Raw genomic sequence first — 18,926 nt, forward strand, 5'->3', positions numbered from 1 at the left:
GCCGTTGAGTGGACGAGTGAAATTTAGCTGTGGATTGACATTGGGAGGCGAAGTGATTCATTTTTGAACACTTTCTGCACCTTTTTCCTTGGGCAGGACATTGCCCTTTTAAGTGGGAGGAGCCGCAGTAATGACACGTCATGACGTCACGCGTATGCTGCGTTCGCGCATGCGCATTGCGGTTTTCAGACCAGGGCCGGTATTGTGAATAGTGCGCATGCGCGGACCGATCACTTCCGGGTTCGCGTCTTTCAAGATGCTGCGCATGCGCAGACGGGCCAGAGAACGGAAGAGACGGCCTGGAAAACGGAAGAGACGACCTGTGAGGGGAATTCACCATCTTTATATCGTCCTCGTGGTGGGTGTTTTGTAAGGAATGTTTTTCAAATAGCTCCTGTACCTGCTGCATTTTCTGCTCCTGTAACAAGCATTTTTCTATGGTAGTTTTTAGTGTTAAATCGTTTTGAAGTAATAGTGAGTCTCTTAGTTTTTTGTCAGCAAGACCATAGATTAGCTGATCTCTGATGAGTGAGTTTGTTAAATCACCAAAGTTGCAGCCTTGTGCCAGCAAGCGTAACTCTGTGACCAAGTGGGTGATAGTCTCCCCTTGTTTTTGAAGTCTGTGACGGAGGGTGAATCTTTCAATGATCTCATTGGATTGAGACTTACAGTGTTCATCCAATTTTGCCATTATCACTTGAAACTTAGTTTTGTCTTCAGTATCCGCATATGTGAAAGAGTTATATGTGTCTACCAGTTGCTGGCCACCCGATCTGATTAAAAGTGCAATTTTCTTTCCATCGGTGGCTGTATGTAAGTCCTGAGCTAACAAGTACATTTCAAATTGTTGTTTGAACATTTTCCAATTATAATTTAAATTACCTGTAGCTCTCATTGGCGCTGGAAGTAGCGTGTGTTCCATTGTTGCAGAAAGTCGTCTGAAGTTGAGAGGCTGCAAAGTCTGGTGGCCTGCCTGTTGCTGGTGCTTCTTCTTTGTCTGCTGTCTTTTTCTTTCTTTGTCTTGCTGGTAGCGCTGGTTCCCTCTGTTCAGAGAAGCCACTCCTGTACCATGTTATGCTTCTTGAAAGAATGCTCGAAGTCGTCTTTAGGTTAAGGATGATTTATTGTGTCCCACAATAAATTACAGATTACACTTGAGAAAAGGCTGCTCTTCAATGTTCTGCAACTAGGCCCCAAACAGACTAGCACCCTTCAGTTACTTGCACCTCTTGCCACTCCAACCCCTCCGGTTTCAAGTCCCGGAGGCGGGCCTTCGGCGTTCCTTTTATGGGTGTCCCCGCGCTGCCCCCTGGTGACTCAGGCGAGGATCACCACAGATACGTGGGTTTAAGTAGGGTGATCATTGCTCGGCACAACATCGAGGGCCGAAGGGCCTGTTCTGTGCTGTACTGTTCTATCTAAAACAGCACCTCAGTTGCGAATCAAACACCAAGTCAATACATCGCTTCCGGTTAAGATAATCATTACTCTGGGTCTCTGGTTTACTCGTTCAGTGACGGTACCCGATACCACTACTCCATTGCCTCCCATTTATTGTGTGAAGGACCTTTGATTTAAAGGAGGAAGTGTTGTGTAGTCATAATGTTCTTAGTGTTTCCTCACAAGCAGCCTTGTACCTGAACAGGGGCACGACTGCGTGATGTCGTTGGATGTCACAATACATTTGCGCAGCCAAATGAGCAGTCTAACATTACAGCCTGCATGTTGACATCTTCCAAATAAAGCTCTGTTTTGGTTGAACTGCCAAGGCCTGCAGACTGACCTTGAATAGACCACATGTGGCAATTGTAAAGAGTTGGGTGATATAAAAGCTCAGGCGGCCCCAGAAGTTAAGTTGAACAGTATTTAATAAACCAACACAAAGTAAAGGCCGCACCATCGCTTACAGTTCAAAAGCTCCAATCGGAACTACTGATTACGCTGGTATCAGTCTGACTTTTATTCGGGGGATTTAGGAGCCCCAGCAGGATGGTCCTCCACCCACTAGCGAGGGAAATCATATTGCACAATTTGTTCCTATGGGTCTCCTGAGGGTTATTACGGGTGACAATTGTAGAGAGTTGGGTGAAATTGTGGAGGGTTGAGTGCAAATTGTGGAGAGTTGAGTGCTAATATTATAGAGAGTTGGGTGAAATTGTGGAGAGTAGGGAATTAGGTGGAAGGGTCATATTTCGCCAGTCCTATATTTTATCATCATCTGAGATGCTCCCAAGTCTCTTTTACCCTATATATCCCCCACCAAGATGGCCGACCCATCTTTCCTTTACTAAAATGGCCGAACGCCCCCTCCTTCAGCAAGGTGGCCACCCGACGCTTTCCCTTCACTAATATGGCCGACCGGACACTTTCCCTCACCAAGCTGGCCGCGATAGACTCGCCTTCACCTGGGTGCCCCCCCCACCCATTGGACCGATCGGCGCGCGGGCGCGGCGCCACCCCGCGGTCACGTGGATTGGAAGGCCCCCGGGGGGGGGGGGGGGGGTGGTCCTGACGTCGCCGGGGTGGCCGTGGAACTGCCTGAGGGAGAGAATAAAACATTCCATCCGGGTACAGCCGAGGTGAAAGGTTAAGTCGAGGCCTAGGGGACGAGGCCGCAGTCACTGAGGAAAGGTTAAGCTGAAGGGGGAGGGAGGGATGGATAGCTCAGCCCAGCTCCTTGTGTGAGTCACAGAGGCTGAGGGAGAGGAGCAGCCCCCCCCCCCCCCCGTAGGGTTCTCTTATCACTGGGCCCCCCCCCCCCCCCCCCAGCATTACAATTTATATCATATAGTTCACACCATCAGGTGCAATCAGAAGGTCAGTAACATTCAAGATCCAACTCTGCAGATGGGTCATATTGGACTGGATGGCTGGCAAGGGCACGATGGGCTGAGCTGCATCTTCCCATAGAATCCCTACCGTGTAGAAGGAGGCTATTTGGCCCATTGAGCCCCCACCCAGGCCCAACTATGGTCCTAACCCCATAACCCCACTTACCCTGCACACCTTTTGGATACTGAGGGGTAATTTGACATGGCCAATCCACCTAATCCGCACATTTTTGGAGCACGGGAGGAAACCAGAGCACCCGGAGGAAACCCCACACTGACATGGGGAGAACGTACAAACTATGAAATGAAATGAAAATCGCTTATTGTCACAAGTAGGCTTCAATGAAGTTACTGTGAAAAGCCCCTAATCGCCACATTCCGGCGTCTGTTCGGGGAGGCTGGTACAGGAATTGAACCGTGCTGCTGGCCTGCCTTGGTCTGCTTTAAAAGCCAGCGATTTAGCCGCGTGCTAAACCAGCCCCTAAATCACCCAAGGCTGGAATCAACATGGGTCACTGACGCTGCGGGGTGGCAGTTCTAACCAGTGTCACCATGCTGCCCGTGCCCCCCTCCCCCTCTGTCCTGTAAAAACTCTTGACTCCTATGGCTTGAAACTTAACTCTGCTTCTCTCTCCACAGTTACAGCTAAACTCACTGTGTTTCCCAGGCACTATTACATTTCTGTTTCGATAGCCTAACCTTCAGAAAGGGAGAAGCAGGCACCCCTACAGCGGCCATTCACCATCCCAGAAGGTCCAAAGGTTTCTCATCGAGCCACCTCTCAAACACTGGGCAGCCACAACCTTCCAGGATTGGCCTGTGGACCCTGGAGCCTCTTTTGCAATGGAGGTGAGATCAAGCCTCTGTGACCACTGCAGAAAATTCACTGCGACATTCTTTTAAAAAAATGATTGCTTTATTTTTTTCCCAAACATGAACACAGTATTAGCACTGCTGCCTCATGGTGCCGAGGTCCCAGATTCGATCCTGGCTCTGGGTCACTGTCAGTGTGGAGTTTGTACATTCTCCCTGTGTTTGCGTGGGTTTTGCCCCCACAATCCAAAGATGTGCAGGGTAGGTGGATTGGCCACACTAAATTGCCCCTTGGAAAAAATGAATTGGGTACTCTACATTTAAAAAAAAAGAACACGGGGCTGAGAAAAGCTCGCAAGGTCTGCTAGCATTTATCAGGAGAGAAACTGGAGTTGGAACGGTTCGAGTCCATCGTCTCTTCGTCAGAACATTATTTTCTTCTTGCTTTGTGTCATTTTCATTATCTCCCAATTCTCTTCACCGTTTGTGAAAGTGTTGAAATTGAAGGGTGGTGGCGGAGCATCGGTGTGGGGTTAGGGGACAACATTTTGTTTAACTGGACAGTCAAGCATCGTCTAATTGGGTAAGGATTTTTATCATTTGCTTTCCAATTGGCTTTAGGAGAGCGGTAAGCATCACAAGGATGGATGTGCTGTGGTCGACTCGTGGTCAGAAGGCAGAGTGGTGGGGTGGGAAGGGTGGAGAATTTTATGTGATGAAGCCGCCAGGAACACATTTAATTTTGATTGGCAATCCCATTAGAAGCACCCTTGTCCTGAAGGAAATGTGGCTGCTACATGATAATGATCGAATAATTCACTTCTTGGTGATGTTGGTTAAGGGGTAGATACAGGTCAGGGCATCAGGAATAGCTTTTCCCCTGCCATGTGATCTTTCATATAGCTACTCAATGCTGCACATATAATGTCTAATCCAAACGAAGGCACCTTAAATAGTGCAGTACTTCCTCAGTCCTGCATGATGAGGGGTTGGAGAGGGTTTGGTGTCAGCATTTTCACTTTTGAGCTCAAGTGCTGGAGTGAGATTTGAACCCACAACCTTCAGACACAAAGATGAGTACTACCAACTGAGCCATATAAAGGAGCTGCATAGATACATGCAGCAGGAGAAAATTGCAGGAATATGGAAAGAGAGCCCAGGAGTGGGATTGCTTTGCAAAAAGACGATTCAGGCTTGATGGACGCCTTCTGCACCGTTATGTGGAGTGAAACCACCACTGAACAACGCATCTTTCTGATCAGATGTTAAACTGAGGCCAGGTCTGCCCTCATGGGTGGATGCAAATCGTCCCACATCACTATGAACTTGGGAATTCGGGATAGACCGAAACCAAGAGGGTGAGGAGGTGCTAGCTTGTACTGGGCGACTCTAAATAAATGCTTGAAAAAGTGTATGAAGATTGGCTCCAGTTCTGTCCTTCACCAGCTGGATTTCTGGATTATTAACAATGACGACAATGCAGGAAGACACTGTTGAGGTTGACAATTGACCATATAAATGCAAGTTGTTGATGTTGCCTGGAACTCTGTTCTTTGCTGCTCAGGATCAGCATCAATGTCACTCTTCCCTGCTCTGTTGACTGGGTTTACTAAATCCACTGTATCTCATTGACCAGAATCACAGAATACCACAGTGCAGAAAGCCCTTCAGTCCATCGAATCTGCACTGACGCATGAAAGGCCCTGACCTACCCACGTAATCCCACTTGCCAGCACTTGGCCCATAGTCGTGAACGTTAACAGAAACTGGATCGTATCAAAGATGGGTTCGATCCATGGCATTGGACAGTTGAAGCACTCATTACTCATTTGTGTTGGAGGCTGTCCATCAGAAACCCAACAAAACCCTCTGTTTCTGAGTGACGGGTCTTGGCTCGGGTGTAGCGGTTTCAAATCCGAGCCGGAATGTTGTTGGTTCAAATCCCGAGCCAAAAACCTGAACACAAAATGGAGGCCGACACACCCAGTGCAGTATGGCGTGAGTGCCGACTGTCTTTGGCGTAAGGTCTTAGTCCGTTTCCTCCCCCCCACCCCACCCCAGAAAGTGACATAAAATATCCCACTGCCATTAACTTTTGAGAAGAATAGGGGGAAATTCTTCATCCCTGAGTGGAGCTCGCTGAGAGAATTGTTGCAGTTGCGTCCCATTTGTGGGAGGTTGCTCCACAGGCTGGCCCTATACCACTGGAGTTCGTAGAATGGGAAGTGATCTTCTCGAAACAGAAAAAATCCTGAGGGGCCTTGGCAGTGTGGTTAACGGGGTTGGTTCTTTCGGTGGGTGGATATTACACCCCCCCCCCCCCCCAAAACAATAAAGTTGGAGATGTGAGAATTATTTTATTGCCGTTGGTCTGTGAAATTCTCTTACCCAGAAAACAGTGGAGGCTGGATCAAGACTGAATTTGACAGATTTTTAATAGTCAAGAGAGTTGAGGGTCATGGTGTTTGGGGGGGTGGGTAAAGTCAGGAAGGGGGCATTGTGGAAACAACGAGATATTAAGGAAGGCCAGAGCAGGGTTAAAGGGCCGAATGGCCTACTCTCGTTCTTCAGTCTGACTACTGTGCACAAAATGGCTGCTGTGTTGACCATATTAAAATGGCAGCCACCTTTCAGACAGGCATTTAGCTATGAAACACTTTGCGGTGTACTGAAGTCCAGAAGTGAGGGTCTTAACTTTTATTGAACATTTTTACCAAGTTTCACTTCCACTGTGATCTGATTTCTCCCAGGCAAAGATTATAGCTTTTCAGCCCTGCGAAGAATATCAGTGGCTGCCCCACATCGAGGGATTGTTGTGAAGATTCCTCGCCTGGAGGTGAGTACCTCTGTGAGGTGGCATAAGCCTCTAAGGTGAGACAGTCCCCAGGTGGGGATGAATTAGTTGATTCAACAGTGACAGATACTTGTGGACAGTGTACAGGGAATTTTACTCTGTATCTAACCCTGTGCTGTACCTGTTCTGGGAGTGTTTGATGGGGACAATGTAGAGGGAGCTTTACTCTGTATCTAACCCTGTGCTGTACCTGTCCTGGGAGTGTTTGATGGGGGCAGTGTAGAGGGAGCTTTATTCTATCTAACCCCGTGCTGTACCTGTCCTGGGAGTGTTTGATGGGGACAGTGTAGAGGGAGCCTGACTCTGTACATTACCCCGAGCTGTACCTGTCCTGGGAGTGTTTGATGGAGCCAGTGTAGAGGGAGCCTGACTCTGTATATAACCCTGAGCTGCACCCTGTTCTGGGAGTGTTTGAAGGGACGATGAAGTGGGAACTTCACTCTAACCTGTGTAGTCAGTTTCACTGCGCAAAGCACATTTAATTAGTTTTGCTCACTAGGAGGGTGGCACGGTGGCGCAAGGGTTAGCACTGCTGCTTCATGGCACTGAGAGCCCGGATTCAATCCCGGCTCTGGGAAACTGTCCGTGTGGAGTTTGCAAATTTTCCCCGTGTCTGCGTGGATCTTACCCCCCACAACCCAAAGATGTGCAGGGTAGGTGGATTGGCCACGTTAAATTCCCCCCTTAATTGGAACAAAAAACAAATTGGGTGTCCTAAATTTATTTATAAACAAGTTTTGCTCACTGGTTTTCATTGTGTGTTGTTGCTCTAATTCAGGTTGATAAGGATTCGTGTGAAGTTGTCTGAGCGTGTGATGGAGATTGAAAAGCTGGTGCAAACAGCCGAGAGCCTGGAGAACATCATGGTGCGATGCTTCGGGCCCGATGGACGTCAGGTGCTGTTTGTCAGAGACACAGGAGATATCCTCATCACCAAGGATGGCTGCAGGATATTGGAGTCACTGCTGCTGGAACATCCTGCTGCCAGGTCAGTCTGCAAACTCAGCTCTGACCTCTTCTTTATTACCCTCAATTCTAGTGTCCCTGTTTGCATCAAGGTCCTGTAGTATAGTATGGGTTAGGTACAGATTAAGCTTCCTTTAACCGGGATTAGGCGGTGGAGTTTAAAGGGGGAAGATTAAGGGAGCGGGGGTTTAGAGCGTGGGCTTTAGGGGTGAAGGTTAGGGGTTGAGGAGGTTGAGGGCTTAGGGGGTGGAGGTACAGGGAGTGAGATTTTAGGGGTGAAGGTTAGGGGTTGAGGAGGTTGAGGGCTTAGGGGGTGGAGGTACAGGGAGTGAGATTTTAGGGGTGAAGTTTATAATTATCTTTATTGTCACAAGTAGGCTTACATTAACACTGCAATGAAGTTACTGTGAAAAGCCCCTAGTCGCCACATTCCGGCACCTGTTCAGGTACACAGAGGGAGAATTCAGAATGTCCAATTCACCTAACAGCATGTCTTTTGAGACTTGTGGGAGGAAACCGAAGCACCCAGAGGAAACCCACACAGACACTGGGAGAACGTGCAGACTCCGCACAGATAGTGACCCAAGCCAGGAATCGAACCTGGGACCCTGGTGTTGTGAAGTAACAGTGCTAACCACTGTGCTGCAATGCCATCTGGTGTTGAGGGGTGTGGGTTAATGGTGAGGTTTAGAGGTTTAAGGTGTGGGGGGTGGGGTTTCAGGTGAGGTTTTGGGGGTTGGGGTGGGGTTTGGGGATGTTGGTTTACGGTATGGGGGGGGGTGAAATTTAGGCGGTGATGTTTAGGGCAGGGTGGTTTAGGGTGAGGTTTAGGGATCGCATTTGCGTGGGGAAGGTTTAGGGGATGGGAGTTGGGATGGGGGCATTTAGAGGATTGGAGTTGGGGGATATGAGTTTGGGTGGGGGGTTTATTGATGATTCTCTTTGACGAGTTATGGCCTTTAGCTGAAAGTTTTCTGTCTTTCCCCTTTGCAGGTTGATGGTTCAGTGTGTGTCGGCTCACTGCAGCCTCGCCGGAGACGGAGCCAAGTCCTTCATCCTGTTACTGGCCGCCATGCTGCGGGCATCGCGTGCGGAGATTGGAGATGGGCTGCCCGCCTACCATGGGGCCCGGCGACTCTGGCTAGCTCGAGGGCTGGCTAAGCTGGTGCAGGAGGTGCTAGAACCGGTATTGAAGAGGCACCTGGCCCCCCGCTGCGGCTCAGCCCTCTGCCTCTCCAGCGGCCACCCCCTCCTGCCCAGGGAACAGGCCGCCCGGGTCCTGGCCGCCTACTTCGGGGGCAAGCTCAGTCCGTCCCACACCCCCTTCCTGACTCAGCTGGCCTGCGACTTCCTCCAGCGTCTGGGGGATGGGGAGATGGAGCCGGCACTGAACTTGGCAGCCGACTGTTTCCCTGGCCTGCACGTTACAGTACCCGGCTTGCCCGTGGGCAGCAGCAGGGTGCTGGAGGGGCTGCTGCTGAGCCGAGGCTTCTCACTGCTCTGTGGCCAGGGTGAGACTAGAGTTCTGGTTGTAGACGACAGCCTGCTACCCCCTCTGACCGAGACTGGTTACACCCTGCAGCTGGAGTCGCCTGCCGGGCTGGCAGAGGCTCGGGACTGGGCACGAGCCAGGGCGGAGGAGGCTCTGGCCCATCTGCAAGCCCTGGGGGTGGGACTGTTGCTTTCGGGGCCCCGGCAACCGGCCTGTGTGCTGGAACTGGCCCGTCGGCAGGGCCTCTCGGTGGTGGACTGCCTACCGGACGAGGACCTGTGCCTGGTCAGAAGGTTGACAGGGGTGGGACCACTCTCCAGGGTGGCGGAGGCCCGGCCAGCAGACACCGTGCCCGCCGGTTTTGCCAGACCGGCCCCTCTCGGGACCCACGAGCAGGTCCTGGTGGGTTTCCTGAGCTGCTGTGGCTTGCGAGCCCACTCCCTGGCAGTATGCGCGCCCGCCCCGGGACTGGCAATGCAACACCGTGATGCCATCCACGGTGCTTTCAAACTGTTGAGGTTCCTCCTGCCCCGCCCTGGGCGTCATGATAGAGAGAGGAAGAAACTGTGGATGGGGGACCTGGAGAAAGGGAGTGAGAGACAGGGAACTAGAGGCCTGGAGAGAGAGAGTGGGAAACAGGGAGCAGGGAATCTGGCTAAAGGGGGTGTTAGACAGGAAACTGGAAACTTGGAGAGAGGGAGCGAGAGGCAGGAAACTGGAGATCTGGAGAGAGAGAGTGAAATACAGGGGATTGAGGACCTGAAGATAGGGAGCGAGATACGAGGGACGAGAGACTTTGGACAAGAGTGCGAGAAACAGGAAATGCGGGAGCCAGGCAAAGCCGGGGATCTAACTGAGGGCAGGTTGGGCACCGATGGTAAGGGTGGGAAGCACCAGCAGCCAGGAGACCAACTAGCTTGGCGAGAGCCCTGGGAGCTGAGCGAATGTGAACTGCCAGCTGGTAGGGTTCTGCCCCCAGGTGGCACCTTCGAGTTCCTGATGAGTCACTTCCTCCAGCGAGAGGCCGAAAGCCAACAGCAGCCTGACGTGAGGGCGGCATGCAGGATTGTTGCGGACGCCTTGCTTAATATTCCCAGGCACCTTCACCCAAGGGCAGATCGGGGCAGGGACTTCCTCCAGGCCCACACTAATTTTGCAGCCAGTCTTCGGGAGCAGGGAGTTCCGGCAGTGGTTGACGGGCCCCTGGAGGTGGTGGCTGCCAAGCAGTGCCTGCTGGTTTCCGTGATCCGGTGCTTGAGGAGCCTGCTAGCCATCGACCGTGTCATCGCTGTCCGCGGCAAACTCGGGAACAAACCGCTGACCGGGAGCGAGGTGTCAGAGTAAACCAGCAGCAGGGGCACCCATCACTCTGAGCTGTTGGTCTTCTGGGGAATCTGTCACCTTGAGAGCCCTGTCACCGTTGCCAGGGGTAACCATCACCATGAGAGCTCCATCTCCGGGAGAGGCATACGTCACCCGGGCAACCCATCACTGTCAGAACTATGTCACGGGGGGGGGGGGGGGGGGGGGAATCCATCACAAGGAGAGCCAATCACAGAGTCATCACCAGGAAGGTCAATTACTATGTGTCATCACAGGAAGAGCCAATCACTGAGAGCCCCTTCACCTGGAGTGCCAATCACTGAGTGTCATCACCGGCAGCGCCAATTACCAAGAGCCCCGTCACCGAGAAAGTCGTCATCAGGAGCACCTATCACAGAGCCATCACATGTTGGTGTTGCTAAAAAGCTGCCATTCCATCGTATCACACAGCATAGAAGACATTTCGGCCCATCATGCCTGCCTCTTTGAAATGCTTATTCAAACAGTCCAGCTCTGCTGCTCTTTCCAGATACCCCTGCTCACCTTGCCAACTATTTATCCAACTCACAGGAATTTTCAGAAGACCTGTTGGAACGTGTGAGCTGAAACCCAAAAGTGATTTCTTCTCTCCCACTCTCGACAGTTATTAGAATATTTAAAACACAGGTCACTCCGCACCTTTAAGAAGGTAGTAGATGCGACACTTGAGAAGTCTGTTCAAGGAGACATGGCCGTGGTATGAAACACATGATCAGAGTATGATGCTCAGAATGAACGTTACTGAGACGAGTGCATGGATTGATTGTACAGATTTCTGTTGGTGAGCTAGTGTCTGGCACATACTTCACACATACTCTCATACACACAACCAGGTGCTTGCGCACATTCATGCATATGGATGTTTGCACACACATGGGTGTTCGCACATAGACAACTGGGTGTTTGCGCACACATCTGGAGGCGAATGCTTGCATACACACAACACACAAATGGATGTTGACAGGCAGGTGCTTGCGCGCACACACACAGGTGTCTCACACACACAAACAGGCAGCTGCCACACACGCACACGTGGTTGCACACAGAAACGCACAAAAACATGAGCGTGACCCTATGTTTCAAACTCCAATTCAAACCAAGTTGAGACAAAAGTTAAGATAGTGTTGGTGCACACACTTCATCCCTATGCTATTCACTGTTCTCCCCACCCAACTCCACTTAACTGAGAGTTTAGTCATGTCTTGCTTAAAGGACCCTTGTGGGTGTGGTCAGGCGTATTGCTGCCATTAAACCATGGCTGGCACTGTAGCTGGCTGGGAATGCACAGGTCAGGATGAGTCAGGTTTGCAGGGTGAGCTGGATATAATAATCTTAGTGTCACAAGTAGGCTTAAATTAACACTGCAATGAAGTTACTGTGAAAATCCTCCAGTTGCCACACTCCGACGCCTGTTGGGGTACACTGAGGGAGAATTCAGAATGTCCAATTCATCTAACAAACATGTCTTTTGGGACTTGTGGGAGGAAAGAGGGGCACCCGTAGGAAACACACGAAGACCTGGGGAGAATGTGCAGACTCCGCACAGAGACCCAAGCCGGGTATCGAACCCGGATCCCTGATGCTGTGAAGCAACAGTGCTAACCACTGTGCTACCCATATGAGTGAGGTAAAGGACACTCCCCTGGTGTCAATTCCACTTCACTTTAAATAGAAGCCTTTACCTTCTGGCCATATTGGATTGGCCTGACAGCCGAGCATGAGAATATTGGTGTTCAGTGATTTACAGATAGAAAGTCGCCAACTTGGCCCTTTAACAAGCTTCTTTAAAGTGCTTAACAACCCCACTGCCCTCCCGGAGACAATGGGACAATGATCCAGGAACACTAATTCCGAACAGCGTGACCACCTCCGTTCCAACCCTGGTGGACAATCAAAAATACTGGCACCATTATCAGAGACTCTCTCCAGACAAGTGAGGTACGGACTCCGCATTATTCAGAAGATTTCAGTCGATTAATGAGTTTACTGACAATGTTTTGATAATAAAAATTACCCAATTGTACAGCGAGTTGTCAGAGCATTCATATCGAGGCACCGGAGGCACAGGAAATAGCGTGGCTTCCAGAGTGGATCTGCTCAACAGGGAAACCGGCCCCAGAATCATAAGCTGCTGTCAATACCCAGTTTTGGAAACAAGCTCCCAGAGATAGTGGGCTGCGGATCGCAGGCCTGGTTTGTAGGGCAATGTGGATCATTGTTCAGATGACCTTCGCAGGCTTGGATTTCCCATCACAAACATTGTCCTCTGATCAATACCCTGGAGTGAGCTCGCTGACTGCCAAAGTTCACCGCGGTGGTTCAGAGGGTTGATCCAGTGAGCCTTGAATTTGGCCCCCATTTTATGCCGAGTGGGGAAGATCAGAGCCGGGTTCCTGTCCTCACCGTTCCTCTATAGTATTCCTCGATAGTCTGACCAGGGTACGGCCATACATTCCTGTGACACTGTCAACAGTCAGGTGATACCCACTGTCCAGGGAATGCTGGTGAATAGGCGCTTGAGTGGGAAGGGGGAGGGTGGCTGTCAGGGAACAGGTTTCTAATGAGCTGGCGGGATCCACTAGCGAATCCCATCAAGGTGTCCCGGAGCTGCCAGTTCCGGCCATTTGTTTCTCTCGGCTTCCTGTACTTCGTTCGAACGTCACATGAAAAGCCCTCCTGGAACAGAAATTGCACAAATGCTATTAGTTCAGAATCCTTCCTTTTACCACAAGCCCGGATCTAATTTAACAAGGAGCAGGAGTTAGGCCTTTCTGTCCCTCGAGCCTGCTCCACTATTTAATAATTCAAGGCTGATCTGACAGTAACCTCAAATCTGCATCCTGCCTACCTCCCGATAACCTATCACCACTCATTGTTCATCAAGAATCTGTCCACCTCTGCCTTAAAGATATGCAAAGACCCTGCTTCCATCGCCATTTCAGGGAGTCCCAAAGAATCACGATCCCTCAGAGATAATATTTTACCTCATCTCCGTTTTAAATGACCGACCTCTTATTTTTGCCCCCGCAAGATTCTAAAAATACTGTGAGACCTCAGACATTCACAAAATTGCTGCAGCCATGGAACTTTGAAGTGCGGAGAGCTGTGGTGAGTCTCTGCATTTCATCCTTCAGGAGGAGGAGCCTCAATGCTGCTAACAATGAATGTTCCATTCATAATTTGCTGACTTCTGGACGTTCCCTTTCAAAATGTCTGATTAACTCCTTTTGAGTGACAGCCCGGAGTAATTTACTCTATCTCCATGGCCTTGCACCACCCACCCACCCAATCCAAACTCCCTCCAATCCTCTGAGATCACTGCGTTCCTCCAAAATCCAGCCTTTACGCCTCCACACGTTTCACCACTCGCAGACATTGGTCAGCATGCCCCCCCTCCCCAGCTGCCTCAGCTCTCAAGACTGACGTTCCCTCCCAAAATCTATCTGCCTCTCGTCTCCTATAAGACGCTTTTGATCCACCCACTCCTCAAACCTTTTAGTCATCAGACCTAAGGTTTCTTGACGTGTCTCAGCGTCAACCTTTGGTGAAGCACCTTGCAATGTCTCAAAAGCTACCTGAACGCAAATTAATCTCTCCTAGCCTGTGACAATGTTAATGTATCAGCAAGTGCAGGCTGAGACAATCACATTGTTAAGCTGATTGCTTAAAGACAGTTGATGGTTATGGGCTCAACCACCAAAAGAGTAAAAATGGACACAGCTCGAACAGTTGCTGCGGGGAAATTATCTGGAGTTTGTATCTTTGTCAAGTTGGATGCACAATAAACTTGCTGAGGGTAAAAGAAAGCTGCTGCATTATTCCTCCATCATATGCTAACAAGGTAATATTAGCAACGTCCTCTGAGAAATCCTCAGCAGAATTCACTGCACTGAGATCCTGGGTGGGGTCTCCAGTGAGACACTGGGAGACTGGGTCTGTTATTGTTACAGTGCTGAGAGCCCTTGGGCCACACCCATCACTCACCAGACCCAACTTGGTGCTGTGACCATTCTGATCAGGAATGCCACAATGACTTAAAACAGCCCGATGGGACACTGCTGACCCTTTGCTCTGTCGCGCACACCCCGCCAGCCTCCCCATCCCGATAGAGCCATTGGGAGTAGAGATCAGTCCTGACTCTCTGGTCAGACCCACTCCCCCACCCCAATCACAGCTCCCCACCCAATTCACAGAGGATATTTCCAAAAAGTACGTCAATCAAGAGTCACTCAGCATTTCCCAGAATTTGTTGGAACAAATGCCCAGCCCCTGGAACTGTGATAAGACCAGAAGACATCGGGGCAGATTCGGCCCATCAAGCCTGCTCCGCCATTCAGTGAGATTATGACTGATCTAATATCCTAATCCTCAACTTCACTTTCCTGCCTTATCCCCATAACCATTGATTCCCCTATTAATTAAACAGTGTGTCTCTCAGCCTTCAACATACTTAACGATCCAGCCCCTACAGCTCTCTGTGGTAAAGAATTCCACTATTCCGCAGAGTCACTACCTTCGGAGAGAAGAAATTCCTCCTCATCTCTGTATTAATAAGAATAATAATCTTTTATTGTCACAAGTATGAAGTTACTGTGAAAAGCCCCTAGTCGCCACGTTCCGGCGCCTGGTCGGGCAAGCGGGAATTGAACCCGCGCTGCTGGCTTTATTCTGCATTACAAACCAGCTGTCTAGCCCCCTGAGTTAAACTGGCACTAATGGATGGCCCCTTATTCTGAGATTTTCCTCTCCGGTCCTAGACTCTCCCACAAGGGAAAACATCCACTCGGCATCCACCCTGTCAAGTCCCCTGAGAATCCTGTTTGTCTCAATAAGGTCGCCTCTCATTCATCTAACTCAATGAACACAGGTCCAACTGACTCAACCTATCCTCGTAAGAAAACCCTTCCATACCCGGGATCATCCCAGTGAACCTACACTGCACTGGAGACAAGCAAGTTGCAACCGGCAAAAACAGCACAAAGGGACAGCCAGGCATCTAATCAACAGGACACATGAGGTACAAGATGAAACAATGATTATTGGATCAAAAAATAACAAGGTGAAAATGGATGTCTTGGAAGAACAGGATGTATAAAAGGACTGAAATGTATACGAGGTACTAAACACATGACATGATCTAGAATGTGATCACGTGTCATGAAAAACATGTGATGATGTAAGAAAGAACGCAAAGTTTGCAATAAAAAAGGCCCCGCAACCACAACAATAATCAGGGCTCAGCATCTCTTAGTTTACAGCTGAAATTAAAGATCCTGTTAGCATGGTTCCAAAGTACAATAAAACGTAAAGTTGCCATAGTCTCAGATGACCATCGGCTGCTTTGAGGGGCAGAGCTGACTGATGGTGATCTAATCTGAGGGTCACCTCACGCGAGGCGAGGGGCAAGTCAGGACCTTCACGAATAACCTCAGCTGGGACAGAATTTGAACCTGTGCTGTTGGCCTCGCTCTGCATCACGAACCAGCTATCCAGTCAACTGAGCTAAACCGGCTCCCAATGGACAGCTTAACATTTAATGATATCTGACATTTGGGAGGGATAAGAAGAAAGGAACAGGAGGTGGGGTAACTGTCAATAAAGGATGAGATTGGTACAATAGTGAGAAATGATTTTGGTTTGAAGAATCAGGATGTAGAATCAGTTTGGGTGGAAATAAGAATTAGCAAAGGGGAAAAAGAATCACTGGTGGGAGTGGTTTATACGAGTATAAATCAATAAATAATAGGGGCTTGTATGAATCATTGGAGAGTTTAATCTTTAAACTGATTGAACAATTCAAATTGTCAAAGGTAGCCTGGAGGAAGAGTTCATAGAGTGTACTTTGTACAGTTTCTCAGAATAGGTCTGGAGCCAACTAGGGCTATTTTCAACCTAGTAATAGGAAATGCGAAATATTTAATCAATGACCTCATAGTAAAGGATCCTCTTGGGAAGAGTGATCATAACATGAGAGAATTTCACATTCAGTGTGAGGACGAGAAATGTGGAACTGAAACCCAAGTTTTAAATAAAGGCAATAACAAAGATGTGAAGAGTTGCTAAAGTGGAATGGGAAAATAAGTTAAAAGATGATAGACTCAATGGGCTGAATGACCTCCTTCTGCACTGTAAATTCTATGATCTCTGACAAGAACTGGCAAACATTTAAGGAGATATTTCATCATTCTCAACAAAGATATACTCAATTGAGAAAGAAAGAGTCCAGGAGAAAGATGTGCCATTTGTGACTAACTTAACTAAGTTAAGGATAATATAAAATTGAAAGAAAACACATTCAAAAATGAGTGCCAAATCAGAAGTTTGGGAAAATGTTAGAAACTAGCAACGAATAACCAGAGAATAAAAATGGAAAAATTGGAGCATGAGGGAATAAGCTAGCAATAAATATAGAAACAAAGAAAAGTTCACAAATATATACAAAGGTAGAGAGTAGTTAAAGTGAGCATTGGTCCCTTAGAGGGTGAGATTAGGGAATGAATAATAAGAAATAAAGGAAATAAAGATAATTGGCCATAGAAGACACAAAAAGTACCCCAAGCACAGGAGAAAGTGTAATCTAAGTCCCGGCATACAACGCACTCTGGGGTAGTGAACTCCACAGATTCATGGCCCTTTGAGTCAAGTAATTTCTTCTCATCTCTGTTTTAAATCTGCTCCCTCTTATCCTAAAACTATGACCTCTCATTCTAGATTGCCCCATAAGAGGGAGTATCCACTCTATGTCTACTTTGTCAATACGCTTTATCATCTTATATACTTCAATTTGATCTTCTCTCATTCTTCTAAACTCTAGACAGTATAGGGCTAAATTGTTCAATCTCTCTTCCCCCTCATCTCTGGAATCAATCTAGTATCTCCTCTGAACAGCCTCTAATGTAACTACATCTTTCCTCAAACAAGGGGACCAAAACTACACAGCACTCCAGGTGCAGTCTCACCAATGCCTTGTACAGTTGCAGCAACGCTTCCCTACTTTTATACTCTATCCCTTTAGCTATAAAGGCCACAATTCCATTTGCCTTCCTTATTACCTGCTGCACCTGGTTTTCTAGACTAGTTTTCTGAGATTCATGCATGTGGACACCCTGATCCCTTCGCACCAAAGCATTCTGAAGTTTCTCCATTCAGATAACAAGTTGCCTTTCCATATTTCCGACCAAAATAGATAACCTCACACTTATCCACGTTAATCTCCATCTGCCAAATGTTGGCCCACTCACCTCACCTATCTATATCCATTTGTAAATTTATGTCCTCATTGCAAGTTACTAACCCACCTATTTTAGTGTCATCTACAAATCTGGCTATAGAACCCTTTATCCCTACATCCAAATCATTAATACATGCTGTGAATAGTGCGGTACGGTAGCATAGTGATTAGCACAATTGCTTCACAGCTCCAGGGTCCCAGGTTCGATTCCCGGCTTGGGTCACTGTCTGTGCGGAGTCTGCACGTTCTCCCCGTATCTGCGTGGGTTTCCTCCGGGTGCTCCGGTTTCCTCCCACAGTCCAAAGATGTGCAGGTTACGTGGATTGGCCATGATAAATTGCCCTTAGTGTCCAAAAAGGGTAGATCGAGTTACTGGGTTATGGGGATAGGGTGGAGGAGTGGGCTTAGGTAGGGTGCCCTTTCCAAGGGCCGGTGCAGACTTGATGGGCCGAATGGCCTCCTTCTGCACTGTAAATTCTATGATTCTATAGTTGGTGCCTGAGGACCGATCCCGATAGCACTCCAAAAACAGATGTTAAACTAACTGGTCTATAGTTTCCTACTTTCTGCCTCCCTCCCTTTTGAATAAGGACGTTACATTAGCTTTTTCCAAATCCACTGGAACCTTTTCCGCATCCAGGGAATTTTGGAATATTATAACCAATGGCTCCACTATTTCTCTGCCACTTCCTTTAAGACCCTAGGATATAGGCCATCAGGCCCTGGTGACTTGTCTGCCTTCAATCCCAATCATTTGTTCAGTACTTTTTCCCTATCAATGATGGTTTTTCGAAGTTCCTCCCTTTCTATTATCTCTGCATTACCTGTTACTATTGGGATTGTACATGTGTCCTCCACTGTGAAAACTGTGGCAAAATATTGATTTATGGTCTCCACTATTTCTGTATTCTGCACTATTAACTTCCCGATCTCATCCACCAAGAGATCAACATTAGCTTTAGCTACTATCTTCCCTTTTATATACTTACAGATGTTTTTGCCATCCTTTTGTATATTTGCGCTAGTTTTCCATTATAATTTACCATTGTTGTTTTTATTACTTTTTTATGAAACTTTTGTTGGTCATTAAGCTACCCAATCTTCCAGCCTGTCACTGCTCTTTGCAACATGGTATGCCTTAGTTTTTGTCTTTGTTATCTTTAACTTCCTTGCTCAGCCATGAATGTTTCTCCCCCTCTTACAATCTTTCTTCCTCTGTGGAATATATTTTAGTTCGGATAAATTGAATACCTCCTTGAATAACTCCCACTGCTCATCAACTGTCCTACTTTTTAAGTCTTCCTGCCCAGTTCACTACGGCAAATCTGTCCTCATGCTAACAAAATTAACTTTATTTAACTCTAGAAAGTGAGTGTG

The 18,926-nt window shown here is 48.3% G+C and overlaps 2 protein-coding genes across 10 annotated transcripts in view; one reads left to right on the top strand and one right to left on the bottom strand.

The window, feature by feature from the left end:
* Positions 1-2,537: 2,537 nt before the first annotated feature.
* bbs10 (Bardet-Biedl syndrome 10) lies at positions 2,538-10,486 on the top strand. 6 transcript variants are annotated; one of them, XM_038815499.1, is made up of 5 exons: positions 2,538-2,586; positions 3,471-3,680; positions 6,395-6,480; positions 7,277-7,486; positions 8,458-10,486. In XM_038815499.1, exons 4-5 carry the CDS (start codon positions 7,314-7,316, stop codon positions 10,298-10,300), a joined length of 2,016 nt encoding a protein of 671 aa, XP_038671427.1. In that variant the 5' UTR covers positions 2,538-2,586; positions 3,471-3,680; positions 6,395-6,480; positions 7,277-7,313; the 3' UTR covers positions 10,301-10,486. The 6 variants fall into 6 exon arrangements, with proteins under 6 accessions (XP_038671427.1, XP_038671428.1, XP_038671425.1 ...); XM_038815500.1 differs by having other exon boundaries at positions 2,551-2,579; XM_038815497.1 differs by having other exon boundaries at positions 2,566-2,631.
* Positions 10,487-12,282: 1,796 nt separating this feature from the next.
* hsd17b8 (hydroxysteroid (17-beta) dehydrogenase 8) overlaps positions 12,283-18,926 on the bottom strand; it is a 39,729-nt gene continuing 33,085 nt past the window's right edge. For all 4 annotated transcript variants that reach the window (XM_038815507.1, XM_038815505.1, XM_038815504.1 and 1 more), the window contains one exon: positions 12,283-12,994. In XM_038815507.1, the coding sequence (XP_038671435.1) occupies positions 12,978-12,994 (17 nt within the window). In that variant the 3' untranslated portion in view covers positions 12,283-12,977. The remainder of the gene's footprint in view (positions 12,995-18,926) is intronic.

The sequence above is a fragment of the Scyliorhinus canicula genome, chromosome 13 (genome assembly GCF_902713615.1).
Source record: "Scyliorhinus canicula chromosome 13, sScyCan1.1, whole genome shotgun sequence".
Lineage (NCBI taxonomy): Eukaryota > Metazoa > Chordata > Chondrichthyes > Carcharhiniformes > Scyliorhinidae > Scyliorhinus > Scyliorhinus canicula.

Bases quoted from the DNA above. Each gene is read 5' to 3' on its own strand.
- bbs10 (XM_038815499.1), top strand. From the start codon at position 7,314: ATGGAGATTGAAAAGCTGGTGCAAACAGCCGAGAGCCTGGAGAACATC. The intron at 7,487-8,457 runs GTCAGTCTGCAA...TCCCCTTTGCAG, and splicing joins CTGGAACATCCTGCTGCCAG to GTTGATGGTTCAGTGTGTGT.